Source organism: Lycium ferocissimum, chromosome 12 (genome assembly GCF_029784015.1).
Source record: "Lycium ferocissimum isolate CSIRO_LF1 chromosome 12, AGI_CSIRO_Lferr_CH_V1, whole genome shotgun sequence".
NCBI classification, from domain to species: Eukaryota; Viridiplantae; Streptophyta; class Magnoliopsida; order Solanales; family Solanaceae; genus Lycium; species Lycium ferocissimum.
The window spans coordinates 39322119-39345295 of NC_081353.1; the positions used below are offsets into that span (position 1 = coordinate 39322119).

At 33.2% G+C, this 23177-nt stretch overlaps 2 protein-coding genes across 3 annotated transcripts in view; both read left to right on the top strand.

Annotated features, from left to right (window-relative positions):
* The window catches only part of LOC132040970 (cell division control protein 2 homolog A-like), a 79677-nt gene that overhangs the window by 971 nt on the left and 55529 nt on the right, over positions 1-23177 (top strand). The window lies entirely within an intron of this gene.
* On the top strand, positions 15249-22487 carry LOC132040991 (protein EARLY FLOWERING 3). The gene is made up of 4 exons (XM_059431704.1): positions 15249-15893; positions 17238-17833; positions 20537-20588; positions 21110-22487. The coding sequence occupies exons 1-4, from the start codon at positions 15708-15710 to the stop codon at positions 22268-22270; spliced, it is 1995 nt and encodes a 664-aa protein (XP_059287687.1). The 5' UTR covers positions 15249-15707; the 3' UTR covers positions 22271-22487.

A 23177-nucleotide genomic window follows, 5' to 3' on the forward strand; every position in this document is an offset into this window, starting at 1 on the left:
TCTTCCTCCGCTATTTAATTATTCTTGGGCTTCTAATTTGATAAATAGTACAATATATGATATGTGAAGACAATTAACAATTAATATGTAGAAAATAAGGATTTAGCAAAGTGTTGTCTTGTGATTAATTTGACGGTCCGAACCCAAAAAATGAAACGATGACAAACATTTAAAATTTGTGATAAAGTAATGCTCATAATGTTGAAAATAACAGTAGGGATATTAATAGTAGTAGTAATAAAAATAGTGAAAAAAAAATAAAGTATTTAGCTCGTTAGTAAATTTAGAAACCCGATTAAATTAAATAAAGGAGGGACAAAATTGGGTGTCAACAGGGACCTTCCATTTCTAATGCGTGCTTGTGTACATACATATATACATATACAAATATCCATATCCGTATCCATGTTCGTATACGTATTCATATACATATTCGTATCCATATTCGTATCCGTACTCATATATATATATTCGCATCCATAGCATACCCGACCATAAAGGTTCGGTGGTTTCACATACCCGTCCATGACAAGGCTCGATGTCATACATACCTATTCCTACCAAAGGCTCGGTTATCCGTACCCAACCGCAGGTGCGCGCGCGCAATAGGTATCATACCCGGTCATATGAGCTCGGTGTTACATAATGGTCATGCATACTTAAATCCGTATACGTAGGAGTTCATGAGTATCATCGTTATCATTGACATCATCGTTTTCGTTATATCTATCCTTAGAGGATCAACTATCATATAAAAGAGGCAATAGAATCGTGAACGTATCGAGAATCATGATCTTTGGTAATCTTAGAGATAGAGTCACTTGGAAGACATTATAGAACTCATGAAAGGATACGTATAGCAAGGGAACCATGCCTTAATGAAAGAAGGGTTAGCCTTACATACCTCTTTGTCTCCTTAACTATTTATCGTTCCCCGTCAAGCTTGAATAATCTACATTTAGAAGATTCATAACATGGTTAAGCCTTAATGATACTCCTAAATTCAAACTATAATAATTCATGACCTAATGAAAATTGGGCAGCATTTCCCCTATTTCGTCAACTTCCACCATATCACAAAACAACTCCCAACAACCACAATAATATCCACAATATCCATAATCAAGTATTCACATTCGATTTAGCCTTCAAAATTCATCCTTATGTTCAACTTATACCAACAACTTCACACCCATTTAAGCACATTTCCGTACAATGCTTCCTCATCACTATTACTACCTTCCATAACAATATTATATCCATATTATACTAATAATCATAACTCAAGTTAGTGTATTACTCATAAACATCACAAAAGCTATATTTAGCCCTCATTTTCTACTTTCTTCTTCAACCCAAGTCTTTCAACCCCTCAATATTCTAAATAACATGAAAGGATCCTAAAACTTACCTTTGATAATGTGAGAGTGGTCTTTGGGTGGAAACACTTCACTTGAGGAAAACCCTAGCTTCAATCCAAAGAGATTTCTTGACTTGCATAAACCCTAGAAAGCATTCTTACACTTGATTTCCACCAACTCTTGATGTTTTACTCTTGATTTCTCTTGGGTTTATGTTAAAATGGTGTGGAGAGTATTCTAGAAATTTCTTGAGGTGTTTAGAGAAAATGGGAAATGAAATAAATGAACTTGGGGCTCCCTTTTATAAAATAAAAATTTGTCTCGACGGTATTATACGGACACTTATACGGTCCGTATAAATTTATAAGGTTCGTATAAGTGACCGTGAAATCGTCCCAAAGAACAACTCGTTTATGTAACCATTATGCGGCACATTATACGGTCCGTATAAGTGACCGTATAACTCATCGTTGATGGACCTTCCGTAACGGTTATACGTACCATTATACGAATCGTATAATATTATACGGACCGTATAAATGGTCGTATAATCCACTTTTTTCCGATCTTGTTCTTGTCGCTTCATTCGATCTCCAATCCTTAGGGAACCTTCTTAAAACTTGTTTAACACTTCATTAACAACCTAAGGGGCGTCACAACTCTTTCTCAAGGCATCATTAAGTCAACATTAATTCGGTACTTTACAAAGCTCTTCCGAGACACAACGTATACTTCGCCTTTCTTCTCTTTGCTTCGAACGTCTTTGGAATCTTAGTTAGGATCATTCAATACTACTTCTCACACTGCGTTAATCTATTCACTGTGCAACGACATGAAATTTTTCGAGGTGTAACAAATTATGTTGGTTTTCATCAATGAAGATTTGTTGGACTTTCAAAGAGATATTGATGTTTATCATGGTTTGAAATAATGTTAAAAATAGTATGGATTAAAATTGGTTTAAATAGCCATGCGTTAAAAATGAAAGCAAGGGTTAAAAATTGATTTAAAATAGCCCTGCGTTAAAGTAAAAGCAAGACTTAAAATTGGGTTGAAAATACGTATGGATTCAAAGTGATTGAAAGTTCTTCTTCTTCAATGAAATTACAGATCCATTGAGATCAATGAACCTGGCGCTAATACCACTGTTATAGAATCAAAGAAACGAAATAGAAAATCGATGAAAGAATGAAAAAAAAAAAAAAACTTATTGCATTAATTCATTACATTGTTTCTTACATTGAAAATAAGAGATTACATCACTATTGATAGAGAACTAAAAGAAAAAATAAAAGGAAATATGTTATTTTCCTTATAGATACTAAACTAAAAAGAAACTAAATATTATGTAATTAATATAGATCCTAAACTTAAAAGGAAAATAAATATTCTAGAATATTCCTAGACTAAAGGTAAAGTAAATATTATAATATTAATGTAAATCATAACATAGAAGGAACACAGATTTGAACACTCAATGTATTCTTAATAATCAAACTTTAGCTACTTCATTTGAGGGAAAAAAATGTGTGAATTAAAAATTTGCTTTCTAACCACATATTGATAGAGACAAACTGGTACTCAGATTAAAAGACCAGCAATAGATCTTACACAGAGAGAGAAAAAGAAGGCAGAAGAAGAGATATAGGCCAAATCAAGCGTTAATTCCACAAATGGTCATGAACTTACAATTTTTTTTCCTATAAATGTCACTAAACTAATTTTTGTCCCTAGAAAGTCCAAATCCAACTTAAAGTTGTATTTTTCAAATTTTGTATTTCAAAAAAACAGTTAAACTGTGCCCCAAATGGCCTATATCAAATCAAACTGCCTATGCACATCTAACTACCTTAGGATTATTTACACCATCCAAGACATGCCTATGCCTATATCACTTTTTACTTTGTAATTATATTTAAGTACGTTCAAGTACGAATCTTATCAAATAAAAAATATATGGAATCTATGGCCAAACGCATACCAAGTTCGATCGCCATTTGAAGAATCAACTACCAAATCAAAAGGCACATATTGAATCTTACAATGAGCAATATAATGGCAATTAATCAGAAGAATCAGATTGCATGAGAAGAGAGATGTCTGTCATTTTTAATTAAGTTTAAACGAAATTACCAAGAAGTTTAAATAGCGATAGTTTAGTATTAGCAATATAATGACACATTTCAAAAATTCAAACTAGTGAAATAGCCAAAGATTCAATATTTTCTTCAATACTACCAGTCTAAGAAAACACACAAAGCATCATGCATGCATGTTTCATATTCAAGAATTGGATTAGAGATATATGTAGGAATACCTAGAATTAGAAAGAAGACTGTTTGACAAGAAGATATTGAGATCAGAGTGCTTTTTCTTGAGTAATGGGACGGTGGAATGTACTGATCAAGCAGAAAAAAGAAAAATTTAGTCTCACTTGAACTTCTTTGAGTCCAGTAGTTCAAAGTAAGCATACGAAACTCTTCATTCTTCATAAGGAATCCATATTTACAGAACCAAAACGTAAGCAACAAATAAATCTCCCGTTAGAAGCATGTAAAAGAATAACTTATGGGTAAAGATAGGCATACCTAGCAAGGACACTGTTTGAAAGAAACAAATGAGATCAATCACTGTTTTGAGTATGATGGAATCTACCAATGAAAAAAGAAAGAAAAATTCAATCCCACTTGAACCCAGTAGTTCAAAGTAAGTATAGAAAACTCTACATTCCTCACAAGAATTCGAGATTACAAAACAAAAAAACGTAACCTTTGTTAGCTAGATGAATGTAAAACAAGATATTACACGGAGAGTGTTGAGAATAGGCATACCTAGAAAGAAGACTGTTTGACAAAAAAAAATGGATATTGAAGCTTCCGTTGAGTATTAATGGCGGAATGTAATGATCAAGAAGAAGAAGAAAGCCCAAAATTGGGACGGAGAAAGTATTTACACTAACAATGTATTAAACCCATACCCGACTTTTCATAGAAAGTATGTCGGTAATCTGAAAAGAGGATACAATTAACATATTATAACTAGTTTAGCTAGAGTGATAATATATAATTTTCTACTAACTGGTATACATATATCATGATGCTAAAGGGGTAGAGTTTATCATGTTATTTAAAACTTAAAGTACAAAGCTAGCATTATGCTTTTGTTAGTAGCATTTTAAGCGGAGGCAGAGCTAGAATTTTAAATTTATGGGTTATGGATTTTTGAATGACTACTTCAAGTGTTAATAATTGAATTCTAAACTTAATATTTATACATATTTATTGAATTTCTTAATACAAATACATTGTTTGAACAAAAGTTGTGGGCCTTGGCCGAACCCGTATCTAGGCTTTTAGCTTCACCCCTGATTTTGAGAATCTCGAGATATATAATTTCTTCATTGTTTTAAGCAATCTTGTGAATAACATGTACCAACATTCAGGCTGTTATGAGTGAAATACAATTTCATTCCTTTGAAACATTTGGTTGATCAAAAAAAAAAAAAAAACTGATTGGTTGGTTTTGTACCACCAGCCTGCAACTTCTCTAGTTAACTTTTCAATTCTGAGTTACATATAAACAAAAAGAGTTGTGCCCGGAATATTACGTTTCTAGTTAGGTAATGTATATATACTTCATGTTAAATCTCTTTTTTATTTTTTTTTATTTTTTAGTTACATAGGGGTAGGGAAGGGAAAAGGGGGAGGGGATTACAACGCGGGGATTCGAACCCTCACCAACAAGGTGAAAGTTCAGGCAACCAACTAATTGAACTACTAGATCCCTACTTTACTTCATGTTAAATCCGTTAGGCGTTTTGTGTGTTTACTTCTTTATGTTTTGATTCATCTTAGTGAAAATCCTGACTCCTCTATTGCTTAGAGCCAGAGCTAGTGGTTGGATAAATCTTGGAAAACTCAAACCGTTGACAATGGGCAAGGAGCTGATGAATTTCCTCCAAAAATGTCGCTACAATTTTTGTTGGTCCTCTAAAAATGCACGCTTCAAACTACATTTGAAGGGCAATTTGCACGATTGTCCTTCATACGGACTGGTCTTTAATTTTTGCCCTTCGCTTAAAAAGGTGGATGAAAATACCCCGAGATTTTGGGTTCGAAACCCAGCAAAGTCAAAAATAATAATAATAATTTCGCAAGGCAACCTATGCCCATTCAGCCGAAGTTACATAGAACATGTGCCGGAGACAACAGACTTTTTGCAAAAGCCTTGCCTTGCGATTTTTTTTTTTAACTGAGCGGGGGTTCGAATCCAGAACCTCGGGGTATTTTCGGCCACCCTTTTAAGCGAAGGCCAAAAATTAGACACCAGCAATTTGAGGGACAAAAATTAAAGACCACCCCAAAAGAAGGTCAATCCGCGCAAAAAAATGATGTTTGAACTTACTGCAAGTTGAGTTGAAATTCCACGGTCCAAATAGGGAAAAAAAAACACATATGTACATGGTAAGAGGGTATATTTACAGAACATGACGATATTTTTCAGTTTACAAAATATATCAATAGACTTGTTACAAAATCTATACGAATTAGGTAAATTAAAAAGAAACAAATAAAACACATTAAATAAGGTAAGTGTTATAAATATTATTATAATATTGTGATGTCTATCTTTAGGAGAAATTTTAGGGTTTGCTAGGGTTTGTGACTTTGGCACCAAGTCAATTCTCTCCTATAAATAGAGAGGTTCTCTTCATTGTATTTCATCCCTCATAAGAGAAATAAGAACTCTCCCCTCTTCTCTCTTTCTCCACAATATTCTTCTTGCTTGCTTTATTATTTTATAACACGTTATCAGCACGAGACTCTAACCAATTGAGGAATTGGACGCCGAATACGTCCACTAATTAATCTGTCCACAGGTATGATTTGCCATATTAATTTCTTGGTTATTAAAATATTGTGGATGGCCGTGTCTAGCTTTGAAAGCTGAAACTCAGCAATGAAAGTCCACTAGCTATAAATCGGCTTCCACGAGGTAAGTGAAATCATTTCCTTAGCTTTATCTTAGCAAGTGCATTTTTTATTGCCATGGCTACTGCTGAGTTATTTTATTTAGTATTCCAGTTTTGGAAAATTGACAGTGAAAAAAAAAAAAGGCATCCAATACATTGCTATTGTTGTGTTACGAAGTCCAATGCAGTGATAATATTTCTTTTCTTAAGTAAATTCATTTATTCATAGGCTTGTTGTGATTACAACTGAAGATGTGTTAGAGAAAATTTATCTACATCATATGTATGCCTCGATTTGCTCCTGAAGTAGCAATATCTTAAAAGAAATTCTAAGCTATTAAAATTTGATATTCTTATGGCCTGCACATTCAGATGATTGTGGTCCATTTCTGAAGAATGAGAACTTTTGATATAAGCTATAATATAGATCCATTCCCCGAAGTGAATGTGATAATATGTAGTAAAGCCTATAAATATAAACGTGCATTTGATTGTGAAAATATCATGATTCATCTCCGTAAGAGGTAGAGTAATCGAGAAGAAATATTCGAATATTATATGTTTTACTCCCGAAGTAGTAAACTCGAAATTTGCTCCCGAAGTAGCAAAACTCGACCCTACTCCCGAAGTAGTAGAACTTTGAACTCAACTCCCGAAGTAGTATATCTTTGAAATCTACTCCTGAAGTAGTAGAACTTTGAAATTTACTCCTGAAGTAGTAAGACGTTAAATTTTACTCTCGAAGTAGTAAATATTTAAACTTTACTCCCGAAGTAGTAAAACTTTAAACTTACTCCCGAAGTAGTAAGACTCGAAAATAAAGCGGATAAATATTATCCTATTTTTGTACATGTTTTTACTTTGGAAACGAATTGTCAACTACTAATCTTGGTTGAGTTTAGACATACTGGACCTAATATCAAACTATGGAAGTCGTAGGACAAAGTACATGCCGTTAAAATATATCGTGGTTGAAAGTGTCCAACCGTTTCAATTCAATATCTTGATATCAATTGCAATTCTCAAAATCCTTTGGTTTCAAACGTCAAATTTATACTATATTTGGAATTGGCTAAGGGTTTTATGTGTAACTTTTGAAATTGATATAATATCTATATTTGTTAAAAGGAAAAGGCATCCGATTAGCCTTATTTTTATTTGCGTGGAACTCATAAATTGCCTTCTTTCACTATATTAAACAGAATATATTTTTGTCCCTTCCCTTTGCTAGTTTGGTCATATTATGAGAACTTATTCCCGTTGATTATTAATTTGGTATTATATGCATGTTTATGGAAAGTAAGTTGTTAGCAATTTGTGGCGGATATAATTAGTTAACTAGAGATTTTAAAGTAGTCAGCATTCGGAAATTACTAACATGTCTTGGTATTACGTAACTTACTACTAAGGAATTGTTCTATATGTATTTTGGTGGTCTAGAAGTATCGGTATAACTTTTGACAAGTAGAAAAAGTTTGGGAAATATATTAAAGCGGATTCAGAGAAATAATGAGCTATTGAAAATTATGTATAAAGCTCATCTAAATGACCAAGTTTTATTCCCTGAAGTGAATGAAGAAATACCACAACACACCTCCTGAAGAGATAAAATAGCAAAAGATATAGATGTTATTTTGTGGTATGAAGGTCATTGTTGCACGTACTTGTCGTACGTCAAATTATCTTGGATACTTTTATTATATATCATTCCAAGGCAAATGAAAAGATTTTATAGAATATTTTCTATTATAACCACATTGATAGCATGATTAGTTGTTATTGATTTCCCCGAAGGAAATAACAAATTCATGTATTTTTGTTGATCGAGGATGTAATATTTCGTGGTCACCGCTAAGATACAAAATATTCGTACGTTAATAGCAAATCTCCCCAAGGAGATGTTTGAAATACTCAAGTTTAGAACTTAATGTTTAATCATTTATAAATTGTATTGTCTTTAGATGTCCATTTAATTATCAAGTTTATTTCATGACACCAAGCAGTTGTCTAACTAAAAACTCTTTTATGATACCAAAGAAGATTCCGAGCAATATTTGGTAGTTAAAAATTAATGATCAAGGTCCAAGAGCCGAATCATTTGTCTACAAGTATCATGACACCGTAGTGTCCGAACAAGATGTGATTATGGAGAATAAATTAAAGGCTCCTAAAGAGCTTATATATTATTATGTCATTCATCCTAGATTGTAATATTTGAAGGTGTGATGATCGAAACAAAAGTTCTAGTAAACCCAAAGTTTACTAAAGTAAATGACTATCATATTGAAGATTTAAATGATTGGAGGACTAAATATCTTCAAAATATCATAGTGGAAAAGAAATATGAATATGAAAGGTTACTCGATTTGTACAACAAATATAAGCATGATGAATTGCATGCCACAATAAACCGTGTTTATTGGTACAAAAATAATTCATGTCATAGTAAACCGTAAGTTTACTAAAACAAATAGCACATGGCATGGTAAACCCGAAGTTTACTAGTATAGATAATTTTATCGCCTGGCATGAGCAATTTGGCTATCCGATTCAAATATGATGTGCAGATTGAATATTCGACATATATTGAAGAACTTGAAGATTCTTCAAGAATTTATTTGTGTTGCTTGTTCTCATGATGAGTTTATTATATCAAGCTAATGTTGGGATTGAATCCCTAAATTCGAAAAAAATATAAAAGGTGAATATGGGCCCGTTCACCGTTATGTGATGTCTTAAATAGATGCATCGATAAGACAAATACATGTGCGTTTATTGTCAACCCGCGCTTGACATATGCAAAGTTAGTTGCTAAAAAAATGATTGAGTTGAGAACGCAATTTTCGCATTATGTAATCAAGATAATTCATCTTGTTAATGCTAGTTTGTACCAAGTTGGTTTGGCGTTGAATGCCTCCGATAAATAGCTAAACCATTGCTTATGAGAACAAAGCTTCACGTGGTGGTCCGAGCTATGATATATTGTATACAACATCATTTGTATGCTTCGACCAATAAATTATGATAATTCTCCCTTCACAATTGGTTCGGGTTAGGAACCCGATATTTTCATCTAACGGTTTTTTTATATGGGTATATGATTAATTAATCTACCATGATGTACAAAGATGAATTCCCTAAAGAAGATGAGATATATGTTAGTTTTTCTAACATAAGGGAGAGAATAAGTTAATGAGAATATGTTATGAATTATATCATTAGTGTGATCCTCATTCAAAAGATAATTCAACTCAAATGCTAGAAGCATTTGCCGACCCAAAATTAATTTCTAATTTCAGCTGTAAAATGCTCCTATTAAATTCATGTCCCTGAAGGACAGAGTCTACAGCATGCATGAAGCGTGGTAGACTAATCGGTTCCAAACGCAATAATCATTGAAAAGAAAGAGGAGCAAATGATCAATGATCATTATAAGGAGGCAATGTGCTCTTGAAGAGCCTTCGACATAACACTTCATTAAACCTCATGAGAGGTTTAGGTACCTAAAAATAATGAAAGTGATGAGATCTCAATAAGTTATGTCACATTGCGAACCGATACAAATGATATATCGTCGATGATATCTTTGGTACAATATAGCGCAATATTGTAAAAGATTGTGAGGATCTAAATTCTACGTCTATTAAAGCATGCTAACGAAATTATTATCAAGTGAAATGACGCATCTTGGTAAGCGTAAAGCTTATTGGACTGCTATCCGTACACCAAGATGTCACATATTTAAATAGAAATAGATGTTGTCACAGCCTATATGAATTACTTGACAAAATTATATGAAAATTCCTGAAGAATTTTAAATGCCCGAAGCATATACATGTTGTAGAAATTTGTTCATAATTCTTATATGAATTAAGCAAGGTGAACGCGATTTTATCACCTTAATGAATATTTACTGACTAAGGTCACAAATGACTCTATTTATCCTTACGTCTTTGTGAAAAATCAAAATCATTATATTGTTGGTGCAAGTTGATTACTTGAATATTATTGAAACTCTTGAAGAGTTCTCAAAAGAGTATATTATTCGTTAAAAGAAGTCAAAATGAGAAACTTATTTTTGGTCCCGAAGTGCCATATCTTTATGCAATTGATGCATTTATATATTTTGCTACGACTATAAGGGATTATAGTCATATGATGTTGGTCTACATGACAATCAAATCATATAAAGATAACATATGTTTATAAAGAAATTCAGGAATGCACTTGGAGTGATTTCAACAATATTATATCATGCAACTCTATCCAAAGACCGAAGATGTAACAACATACATACGCCAACCAAAGAGTGGATTCATAAACGGATAAAGCTTATTTCACAAAAGTTGTTCTTCACACACAAGCTCCAAAAGAATGATGATATCAACGTGCAAGAGATTTGTTCGAGCGATAATATGACTGATTTATTCACCAAGTCTCTACAAACTACAACTTTCAAGAAGATGGTGCACAAGATTGGAATGCGAAAATTCAAGTTTTGAGTGATGTACCCATTGTGGGAGTTAATACGTGTTGTACTCTTTTTCCCTTAGCCAAGGTTTTGTCCCAAATTGGGTTTTTCCTTGCAAGGTTTTTAATGAGGCAACCAAATAGCGTATTATTAGAAATATGTACTCTTTTTCCTTCACTAGAATTTTTCCCAATCGGGTTTTTTCTAGTAAGGTTTTAACGAGGCATATTATCTATCGAAATAGACATCAAGGGGAGTGTTATAAATATTATTATAATATTGTGATGTCTATCTTTAGGAGAAATTTTAGGTTTGCTAGGGTTTGTGACTTTGGCACCAAGTCAATTCTCTCCTATAAATAGAGGTTCTCTTCATTGTATTTCATCCCTCATAAGAGAAATAAGAACTCTCCCCTCTTCTCTCTTTCTCCACAATATTCTTCTTGCTTGCTTTATTATTTTATAACAGTAAGGAAATTGTTTTACTTATTTTATCCACTTTTCTCTCTCCATTCAAAATTTAGAGATATAGTTCTCTAATTTTCTCCAACTTTTGCTTCCCTATTTCATTCACTTTTCTATCCCCATTCAAAATTAAGAGATATTGTTACCTAATTTTCTCCAACTTTTACTCAAAAAATCCATGATAATCGGTAATTTTTATGTACAAAGTTCATACACCAAAAAACATATATGTATAATTTTTGTATGCAATATGTATAACTGTATAGATTCTTATAATTTTTTATATATGAAATATGTATAAAAATTGTATGTATATTTTGATTATTATAAAGCACATATAAATTGTATAAAATCTAATCAAAGTATGTATGAATTTTGAGAAAAATATATATAATAAACTTGTAATTGATACAAACCAAATTCCATACAAAGTTCATACACCAGAAAATAAATATATACTGTATTAATTTTTATATGCAATATGTATAAATGTATAAATTCGTTATAATTTCTACGTATGAAATATGTATAAAAATTGTATGTATATTGTGATTATGATAAAGTACATATAAATTGTATAAAATCTGATCAAAGCATGTATAGATTATGAGAAAGTGTATATGTATAATGAGTTTTTATGATTGATACAAACCAAATTCTATCCAAATTTCATACACATATCAGTTTTCAACGTTTTTAAGACTAATTGATATCGAATTTGTTCGCATTTCATACACATTGTGCCCGCATATATCTAAAAAATGACATATAGCAGACTCCATACACATTTCATACATGTATTAGTTTTCAACATTTTTTAAAACTACAATTTATATAATTTATACAGATTTTCAAAACACACAATGATCATATATATCTCAAAACGATACAAATCAATTTTTATATACAATTAATACACTAGTTAGTAATCAAAATACTTTGTAATATTGGTTTGAAAATTTATACTAGGAGATAAAATGAATTTTAGGTATGAAAATGGTGTCTATCATAAAGGAAGAGAGAGACAGAAAGATATTTAAAAAAAAAAAGATGAAGTTGAATGGTAAGTATCCTAAAATTAAGTTCCCATTTAAAATTAGATTTTCTTCCTTAAAAAAAGCCTAAAATCGTGGGTATCCCATTAAGCCCAAATCTGATATACTTTGTAATTTTATTGGTATGGTTTGTAAATAAGAAAAAATATACTTATGTTTTGTAATATAGAGTCTTAAATAGGTATTATTAGGTGATTTTCCCGTCCAAATATGATTCATTTGCAATTCATGTTTGGAGTAGCAGCTAACGAGTAGCAATGTTCAATTCGCAGAATTGCACTTCTTTTGGGTGGTCTTTAAAATTTGCCCCTCATATTTGTGGTCTTTAAATTTTTCCCCTCATATTTGTGGTTTTTAAGTTTTGCCCTTCGCTTGGATACTTGAGGTTCTGGGTTCGAACCCCCGCTCAGGCATAAAATAAAAAAATAATTTCGCAAGACGGAAATTTTGGGGGGGGGAGTGTCTGATCCGCATAAAGTCCTTAAGGAAAAACTAAAGTTATGCGGAGGGCATAACTTTTCCTCAGGCATAATTTAGTTATGCCTTATGGGGCAAAATTTTTCCTTAAGGAACTATGCCTTTTGGGGCAGACTTTTAATTAAGGCATAACCAAAAGTATGCCCCATAAGATAGAACTTTTTCTTAAGGCATAGACTTTGCCTTATAAGACAAACTTTTAATTATGCCTTAAGGAAAATTCCGCCTTATAGGATACTTTTAGTTATATCTTATAGAAAACTTTTAGTTAAGGCATAACTAAAAGTATGCCCCATAAGTTCCTTAAGGCATAACTAAAAGTATGCCCCATAAGTTCCTTAAGATAACTAAAATAAAAAGTAAATAAAATAAAATATATGTCTCCACGTGCCGCCCTCCGCATAATAACAGCTTTTTTTTCGTTAAGGATTGTATGCCGGATCCGCATACACTCCCCCCCCCTGCCTTGCGAAATTATTTTTTATTTTATGCCGGAGTAGGGGTTCGAACCCGAACCTCGTATCCAAGCGCAAAACTTAAAGAACACAACATGAGGCAAAATTTAAAGACCACCCCAAAAGAAGGACAATCCGTGCAAAAAAAAATGATGTTTTGGGTTTCACCCAACATGTCTTGAAAGAGCGCATAAGGAATTTGCTTGGGCTTAGGCCCAGGCCCTGCAGTTCAAATAAAATTCCTAAAATATATCACTTAAATAAATTAATATATCACCTAAAATATATCAAAATTATAGTCTTTATTTTAATACCAAAATTTAGCTAATACCTCCAACTTGATTTATATAAATCGGCGAATCTAGGATTTTTAGAACATGTGCGTACCACTAAAAAAAAGGAAAAAACTATATTAAGTAGGAATTGCTCCTTAGTCTTCTAGATAAACAAATTTCAACATTCAACTAAGTATACCATGTAGCCTTCTTATATCATGAGTGTCAGCATATGATATGGATACCGATTTTCATATATATATATATATATGAAATACCTAATCTTACGGAGAGATCATGAATTCAGATGCCCCAAATTTAGGCTATAAAATCGCCCCTGCTTAATCAGAGTCTCGAATTCGAGCTCTGAGTATAAAGTCGACTTTATTAGAAAGTGTTTTACCTCCAATGTGAGGTTTTACCTCTTCGTTCTCCTTGACCAATCGATCCACGTTACACTTTTATTGGCCAAGAGATTAACTGTAGATTAACTGTTTGCATTGTCAACATGGTCACAAAATAATGCTCATCAGCACAACACGTTGGCTTGCAGAACTCCACGAATTTAGGATAGAATTTTGTGTCTTCACCTATGTAAAGAGCAGGCTTTATGTTAACTTCAACCTATTGTGATCCTCTTTTGGTAATGACTACTCGGACATACTATTATGTATTATAGTATGTAAATATGTAATAAATTATGTTCTCTTAATTAATTATTGAGAAACTGTCCAAATTTGGACAATGGTTCAAATATGTCATTTGTTAATAGTTATGATTAGATATTGAGTCTTTCCTCTTGTAAAAAAAAAAAAAAAAAAAAAAAAAAAAACGTGTTGGAAAGCTTCTGTTATTAGTGAATAAAGGTATATTTGGTTCAATTTTGTAATGGTTGGGGTATATTTAATCCAACTATATAACATATTCAGATAATTTCCCAACGTTGGCATAATTGAACATTTTCCCTAAATTAATCTGAGAAAAAGTGAATTATCAGTCCCATTAAGCCGTAGGCACATTGAAAAAAAAAAAGTAGTGGTTCAGGCACTAGTCAATCAATACTACAATCTTCTTCTTCTTTTTTTTCGGAAAAAATAAATTAATATAATCCTTGAAGCAAAATGTATCTACATGTCATAACTAATTAATAATTAAGAGACCTAAACATTAAAAATTAAATTATTACTCCCTCCGTCCCAATTTAACTTTAAACTTTACTCTTTTCCTCCCATATTATTTGTCCACATTATTAAAAATATTCGTGCCAAAATACTTGTCCATTCACAAAACCAAGATAGAATTAATTAAAATTTACTTACTTTGACCTTAACATTAATTATTTTTTAAAGTAACTAATATTGATTAGAGTATAATTTACTGAAGAGATAAGAGTAATGTTGTAATATATTTTTATTTATTATTTCTTAAAGGACGTGTAAAGAGGAAAGTAGACATATAATATGAGACGGAGGGAGTACCTTTTACGCTTAACCTGATTTATAATCACACAAATATATTTAAAATTATTTTTAACTTTATGTTCAATCAAATTACACCTCATAAATTGGGACGAAGAGTGTACTACTTTTAGTGGTAAAATTGGCAAATGACAAGTGGAGATACCTAATTAATGGTCCAACTAAATATTTAATCCTAATAAATAAAATACTACTCTTTTATTGGATGTTCCAGTTTCTCTCTCTTCTATCTATCCAAAAAAAATTGGGTCCTTTGTCTTTTGCACTTTTTGGCCCTTCACTTTTCACACAGTCATAAGTCATTTGATCTTTTGCCGACTTTTCAAATTACTTTCTTCATTTTTTTCTCTTTAATCTCTTCCTTGATATTATTATTGTTGTACTTGATCACCAAAAAAAAAAAAAAAAAGACTTTGTTGAAGTATACATTTTTTTTGCTTATGGGTACTTCAGAAATCTTGATTTCTATGTAAAGAATCTGTTTTTGGTTTCTGGGTCGGTATAATTTTGTGTTTTGTTAAGTGGGGTTGGCTTAGTTTTCTTTAATATTGATTGGTTTGTTGAGAATTGCAGAAATCTTGAAGTAATTTGGACCCAATTTTACATATTACAACTTTCAAATTCTAGTGTTTGTGAATTTGAAGTTTGATTTTGGAACTTGTATGTATGATCTTGTCGATTTGTAATTAGGATCAAGAAATGAAGAGTAAGGGTGAAGAGAAATTAATGGGACCTATGTTTCCAAGACTTCATGTTAATGATAAAGAAAAAGGAGGTCCAAGAGCACCACCAAGGAACAAAATGGCACTTTATGAGCAGCTTAGTATTCCTTCACAAAGATTCAAACATGGGATTTCAAGTAATCCCAAAAATGCAAATTGCCAGGTACATAAAGTGAATATGAATATTATCCTTTTTGCTGATTGCTTAAAGTCTTGATATTTTGCTGCCTTATTTTTGTTGCAATCCTGCATTGACTATGTTTCTTTTGAGCCGAGGGTGTATCAGGAACAGCCTCTCTACCGGTGGCGGAGCCAGAATTTTCAATAAGGGGTGTTCAAAATATGTAAAATTGAACACACGAAGAAGTCATAGGGGTTCAACATCTACAAAATATACATAAAAAATAATTTTAACCATGTATAGACAGTGTAATTTTTTGCCGAAGGCAGTTCGGATGAACCCCTTGACTATGCCTGGCTCCGCCCGTGCTCTCTACCCCGCAAAGGTAGAGTTAAGGTCTCCGTACATCCTGCCCTCCCCAGACCCCACTTGTTGGATTAAACTGGGTATGTTGTTGTTGTTGTTGCTGAAAGTGGCCAATGGAGTGGACACTATTTTTGAATGTTTACTATTTTGTGATGGTTTACTGTTACCTATTTAGTAGCTTTTTGTTTTTAACTGGCTATTAGACATATTGAAGATAAGTGAGTTGTTCTTTTTCCTCTTTGAATTCTTATTTTTTCCCCTTTTACTCAAAAAGTACTCTTAGCTGGCTGATCTGGTTATGGTATTGGGTTGGATGGTTGTTTCTTTGCTACAATCGGGTTAAATTACGACGCGTTGCATGAAAATTATACCGGCTTAATTGTCTTTGCTTTGTGAAATTGTTTAAAAGAAATCCCTACTGTAGATTGACCATGCGACTGGATATGCAGTTCTGTTAACCCCTTTTCTCCGTGACATTTCTTTGGTTTTTGGCGAAAAGGTTGGGGTGGGTGTGCATCTAGACAGCACTTCCCTTGGTATGTTTTGCATAACAATATAGGAAGTTAAGTATCACCTTGAAATATTTAAGTTCTTCACCTTAATGCTCCAGCAAGATGTCATTTAGCTCATATATGTGATTGGCCTTCTCTTAACGGTCTCTTGATGCAAATTTGGAATTACTTCATTCAATGAAGTATATGGTTTTGTCATTCCCTTGCTTTGTTTTGCCTCATGGTTTTTGGAAAATAAAGATACCATACTAGTAGCATGCTGACTGTCACATCATAGTGTGTTTGTTACCAAAGCTGGTATTCTTGAGCAGAGTCAATTGAAATGAAAGAATGAGCAAAAAAAAAAAAAAAACCTTCATTATTTTGCAATAGAGGTTTCGTGATGCTCTCCGTCTCATTCTGGATTTAATTCATATATTTGTGCTTGGATGAATGGTGATCATAATTCATAACTCTTGTTTAAGCGTGAATTTGTGACCTGACTGATTTAAGCAATTAACTTATGTAGGGAAATGGACTTGAAAGAGATGCTTTTTTCTCAGTACAACTTCCTCCATCAACACATCCTGCTGAAAAGCCACATTCCTGCAGTTCAAATTCAAAAACTTCATTGCTGCCAGTTGAGTCTAACAACAAAACAGAAGAGGATGACTTTAGAGTTCCTGTTTTTATTAACTCCAAGGTGGGTCAAGGAAATGGAAAGTTTTATAGTACTCTGGATAGTAGAAAGCTCTCTGCCTCTACTGCAGTACTTTTGGGGCATTCTAGAAAAGACTTGAATGAAGAGAACTCCAAACAGCTTTCTGTAAGCAGAGAGCATTCTTGTAACTCTGTTAGGGTTGTTGATAATGGTGATTCTTCTCTTCTTATGAATAATGTTGCATCAAAAGAGCAGATGATTCCTGATAATAATCATATTAATGATACGAAATCGAAGGAAGACAAGGCATCTGAATCATTACAAACAAGAATTGTGGACCAGGGTGATGATTTATCGGAGACTTCCATGGTGGAATCTATATCTGGAATGTACATATCACCCGACGATGTTGTTGGAATAATAGGGCAAAAACATTTCTGGAATGCCAGAAGAGCTATTTCCAAGTAAGTTCAACCGTTTGGTATTTGTTTTGATGAATGATAAATGTTTGAGCTTGACATTTGAATTTTATCATCATGTATGAAACATGAGTTCTGCCATCTTTTTGGAATTGGGTAGGGGAATTTGTATATTGGCTTTTGTTTTTAACCCAACTTCCACTTAACTGGTGATGTACTTCCAAGTGCTACTCAGATCATCATTTATAGAGAAAGTGACCAATTGACCTTTATGTGTATCGTCATGCTATTTTATGTAAAAATGAGGTTTGTTCTCCTGGAATATTTTTGCATGCTGTAACAACATTGTATTCTGTGAATGTATGACATCTTCTCTTGAAATATCCGTCCACTTTATTAATTATGTCACTTGTTATGCAGAATTATTCCAACAGATGTTTATCATTTGTTAGACTTCTTTTCCTACTTGAATTTTACATTCCAACTGCAATTTGTTTTATAAGAACAACCTTTTCAGTACAAGAAATTCTCAATTATTTATTTTAAGTTTTGTTCCCAGTTTCTGTAATGATGATTTTGGTCATCTACTTAGTGATGTTTTGTTTTTTTTTCTTTTTTAATTTGATAATGTAAATTTGATTGATAATTTGATAATTCTCAATTTTTTTTTTGTTTTTTAATTTGATAATTAAATTTGATTGTCTTTCTCAAACTACGAATCGTCTAATTTAATTGATTCTGATACATTGACATCTAAACTGAGGCAAAACTTAGACTTTGTTGATTGAATTGGATTGCCATTGAAAGGTTGGATGTTAAATTTTGTTGAATTAATTCAACTTTACGAGTAGAGTGAACAAATGATGATCTTTTTCTAGTTTCTGTAATGACATGTTTTCTGTCAAATTGGTTCTCTATGTTTCTTCTTTCTATACTTTTCCTTATCAAAATTAATAGTATAAATATCAAAGCAAATAATTCAAAAAGAGAAAACTCAATATAAACTTATAGCATGTTTGGCCAAGCTTTTGCGTAACCAAAAGTGATTTTATTTATTTAAAAAAGAGTTTATTTTAGAGATTTGAGTTGTTTGGCCAAGCTTTTAGAAGTAAAATAAGTGCTTTGGAGTAGTAGCAGAGTTGTTTTCCAGAAATTGAAAAAATTAGACCCCAAAAGACTTTTGGAATCTTCGGTAAGCACAGATTGTTGCTCTAGTATTAGGAAAAATGTTTTCAAATTAATTAGCCAAACACTAAGTGGTACTCTCCAAATATACTTTTTCGAAAAACACTTCTAACAAGAAACATTGTCCAGAATAAGCAAATTTTGAAAGCTTGGCTAATCAGGTTATTAGTCACCATGGTACACGTCTATTTAGTTTCAATGCCAATGTAAGAAATAGAAAAGAGTGTAAATGACCCGACCAAAAAAGCATGGTAATAGACGTACTTAATAAAAAGTTGAAAACATAAATTTTAACATCATCCTAACTATTTGATCTTCTTCCTTCATCATAAAATTTGTTCAATTTTTTCATTTGAGTCATTAACCATCTCTATTTGATTCTTCAACATTTTTGTGTCTTTAACTCTCTCAATTGAGTTTTCAACATTCATTGAATTTTGAACTCTCTCAATTGAGTCTTCAATATCCATTGATGCTTGAACACTTGATTTTGTGTCTTCAACTATCCATTGATTTTTCACCTCTCATTTTTTTACAAAATGAGATTTATAACCAAAGATGAGAAGGGAGATAAAAGAAAATTTATAATAGAGATCAATGAAACTAACCCGACGTCGGTTAATTGAATTGCCTAGGAAAATCTACTCCTAGTTAATGTAAATAATCATGAAAAGATTTTTAAATTTTTTATAGATGAGGTATTAGAGCAGGGGGTAAATTTGGAAATTAATGCCGCCTTGGTTTCTTAACATGATAGCTACTTTGGTCCGAATTTGTTTTCACTAAAATGACATTTAAAATGGACCAGAGGTAGTATTTCATTGGGTTTTTATTACATTTTTCCTCGCCTGGGTTGGTGACCCTCTCTTCTCGGGTAAGTTAACATGAAAGAAATTGTTTCTGTGGCGGAGAGGGGCAAACTCTGGTGGCTAGCGTACTGATTTCATTTCCTGACTTCTAAAGCTCAGATTTTAATGTGTATCTTAGAATGACAGAAAAATGGTTATGTGTGAAGGAAGCTATCTCCACAATATGTTGGTGCTGTAGGAAGGGTCATCCTGTTGACAGCCTTATAAGGAGTATATCTTTTGATTTTGATAAGGAAGATAAAATGGTACATATTGTGTGTGTCTCAAATCCGTCGCCATCCAACAATGAAAAAGAAAAAAGAGAGTCACAAGCACTTTTCACATGCAAGTCTGAAGGCCCTTTTGCCTGGTTGTCATCTAAATATGGCCTTCTCTTTTAAAGCTCTACAATCCTTGATCAGCCGGTTGGTTACTGATTGCTGTTTTAGGTTCTCTTTTGTTGAAGCATCTTTCCGGAACTTAGTAGTTTATAGATGGGTGAGGATATACATACCCACCTTCTTTCATCAGTATTTGTTGATGTCTGTGTATTGACTTGGTGGTTCTTTCTCTTTAAAATTGTTTTCAACTGCACACTAGTCCTATTCTTTTTCACTTTTAATAGATAATTTTTCTTCACGATGCACTTATAAGAACTAACTTCTTTCTATTTGTTATTTGTTTGCTTGACGTTGTAACTACTGTCCTTGAACAGCCAGCAAAGAGCGTTTGCAGTACAAGTTTTTGAGTTGCATCGGCTAATAAAGGTAAGGCACTGTAGAGGCTAGATTTCTCGTACTACCAGAAACACAATTTTTTACTGCAGACAGCATAGATGTCATGCTGGACTGGCTTGATTCCTTACAGAAACCATGCGTCAGTCCAGTCCTATGATGTAAACATTTTCAGCACTATCGTTGGTGCTGTACTTTTTGAAATAATATTACTCTTGATCCAATTTATGTGACGCTCTTTCCTTTTTAGTTAGTCCCAAAGAATGACACCTTTTTATATTTAGTAAAAATTTAACTTCAGAATTCTCATTTTACCCTTAATGAAATGATATGATTTATAGCCATACAAATATCTATAGCTTATTTTAGACCACAAATTTCAAAAGTCTTCCTTTATTTCTTTAGCTCCATGCCCAGTCTCACACCATATAAATTGGGACAGACTACAGAGGGAGTACCTGTCAGAAAGGAAAAAAAAAAAAAAAAACAATTTACATTTACTTTTTTCCAGTTGAATTAAGTAATTCTACTGAGCTTTTTTATTCCTATAACAGGTCCAGAAACTCATAGCTGGTTCACAAAGCATGCCTGACGATATTACTTATTTAGGCAAACCTGTAAAGGGTTCATCTGCTAAAAGACTTCCGTTGGATTATATTATAAGAGATGGTCACAATGTTTCGAAGCAGAGGAATGATTCTGAGAAGCCTAACATTAGGATGGAATGTTCTGCTGAAAACACGGTAGGCAAACCTGTAAAGGATTCATCTGCTAAAAAACTTCCATTGGAGTATATTGTCAGAGATGGTCACAATATTTTGAAGCAGAGGAAGGATTCTGAGAACCCTAATACTAAGATGGAATGTTCTGCTGAAAACACGGTAGGCAAACCTGCAAACGATTCATCTGCTAGAAGGCTTCCATCAGAGTATATTGTCAGTGATAGTCGTAATATGTCGAAGCAGAGGAATGATTCTGAGAAGCCTAATGTTAGGATGGAATGTTCTGCTGAAAACACAGTGGGAAAGATATCCTTCTCTTCTGTACAAAACAGTCCATTTTTAGGTCACCCAGTGACAATTGACTCCACTATGGGTCCCTGGAGCTTCAATCAACCCTCGAGTCACCAATGGTTGATCCCAGTCATGTCCCCTTCTGAAGGACTCGTATACAAGCCATATCCGGGACCCGGTGTCACGAGTTCAGCCTGTGGAGGTTATGGACCTCCGGGATCTTATGGAGTTCCAGCTTCTCATCATCAGTATCAGGGGGTCGGAATGCCTTTTGCGGCTCCAGCGGGTCCCGCCTACTTTCCTCAGTATGGCATGCCAGCTGTCGATGAATCAAACCAGTTTGCTGCTCATGGTCAGTTATCTGGAGGAGGAGCTAGCTTTTATGTTCAACGTCAGACCTCGAGTAACGTGCCAAGCATTAGGAATGGAACTGCCAGCACTGCAAGCAGTCCAAGTGGAACAACTAACAGAACAGTTGTGGATAATGCCACGAAAGGAAGAAATGTGCTTCCTCTGTTCCCAACTTCTCCAGCTACCGAGAACCCGGATAGTAGCCCCCAACCTCGTGTTGCTAGTCACCCTGCTAGAGTCATCAAAGTCGTACCTCGTAATGCAATGTCTGCTACAGAGTCTGCTGCTCGGATTTTTCAGTCTATACAAGAGGAGAGAAAACAGTATGACTCTGGTTTTACTCATCTATAGGCTGTAATTACTGAGTTGTTAATGTGACCATTAGCTCATCATACGATGTGTTTCTGGTCAATATCTTGTAACCTTTTAGATAGCAGATGTTGTAACTGTCTGTATTTGGTAAGTGAGCCATTTTGTAGATATTATGTCACTGTTTAAATGATTTTTCTTCCTGGTGTTGTATACCGAAAGTGAGCATAGTTATTAAGTCCTCATATGAGTTATAATTCATCGATCTATTCATCTACGTTGAGGTGAAGCTTTATTGGTATCAGTTTATCGTCTCAACTTCTGTTGAAGCTTGTGTTGCTCGGATCTTTCAAGAGTCACAACACTTGCAGCAGATCCTTCAAAAATTAATGATGTAGTATCCCTCTCAAAGCAACATAGGTCGAAATCTAACAAGAATGTACCGACTTTTTTGGAGGAAATTAATTAGCCCCTTGCCCATTGTCAAAGATTTGATTTTTCCCGGATATATCCAATCACTAGCTCTGACTCTGAGCAGTAGAGGAGTCAGGATTTTTACTAAAGGAAGTCAAAATATAAAGAAGTAAACAATTCAACATGAAGTATGTGTACATACTAACTGGAGAAGTTGCAAGCTGGTGGTACAAGACCAACCGACATTTATTGGTTAGAGGCTATCTGAGAAAAACAAATTAAACCTAAGGAATTCATCCTTTAGAAAATTACACTGCAGTTTCATTGTGCAATTAATGACATCGCTAATTGAAACAACTTTTTTTTTTTTTAATTTCTAAATTGATTTTCATTTCTGGTCAACCAAATATTTCAATGGAATGTAATTGCGTTTCACGTATAAAAACCTGAATGATGGTGCATGTTAGTCACAAAATTACTTAAAATAATGAAAAATATATATATTTCGAGATTCTTAAAATCAGGCAGAGCAAGA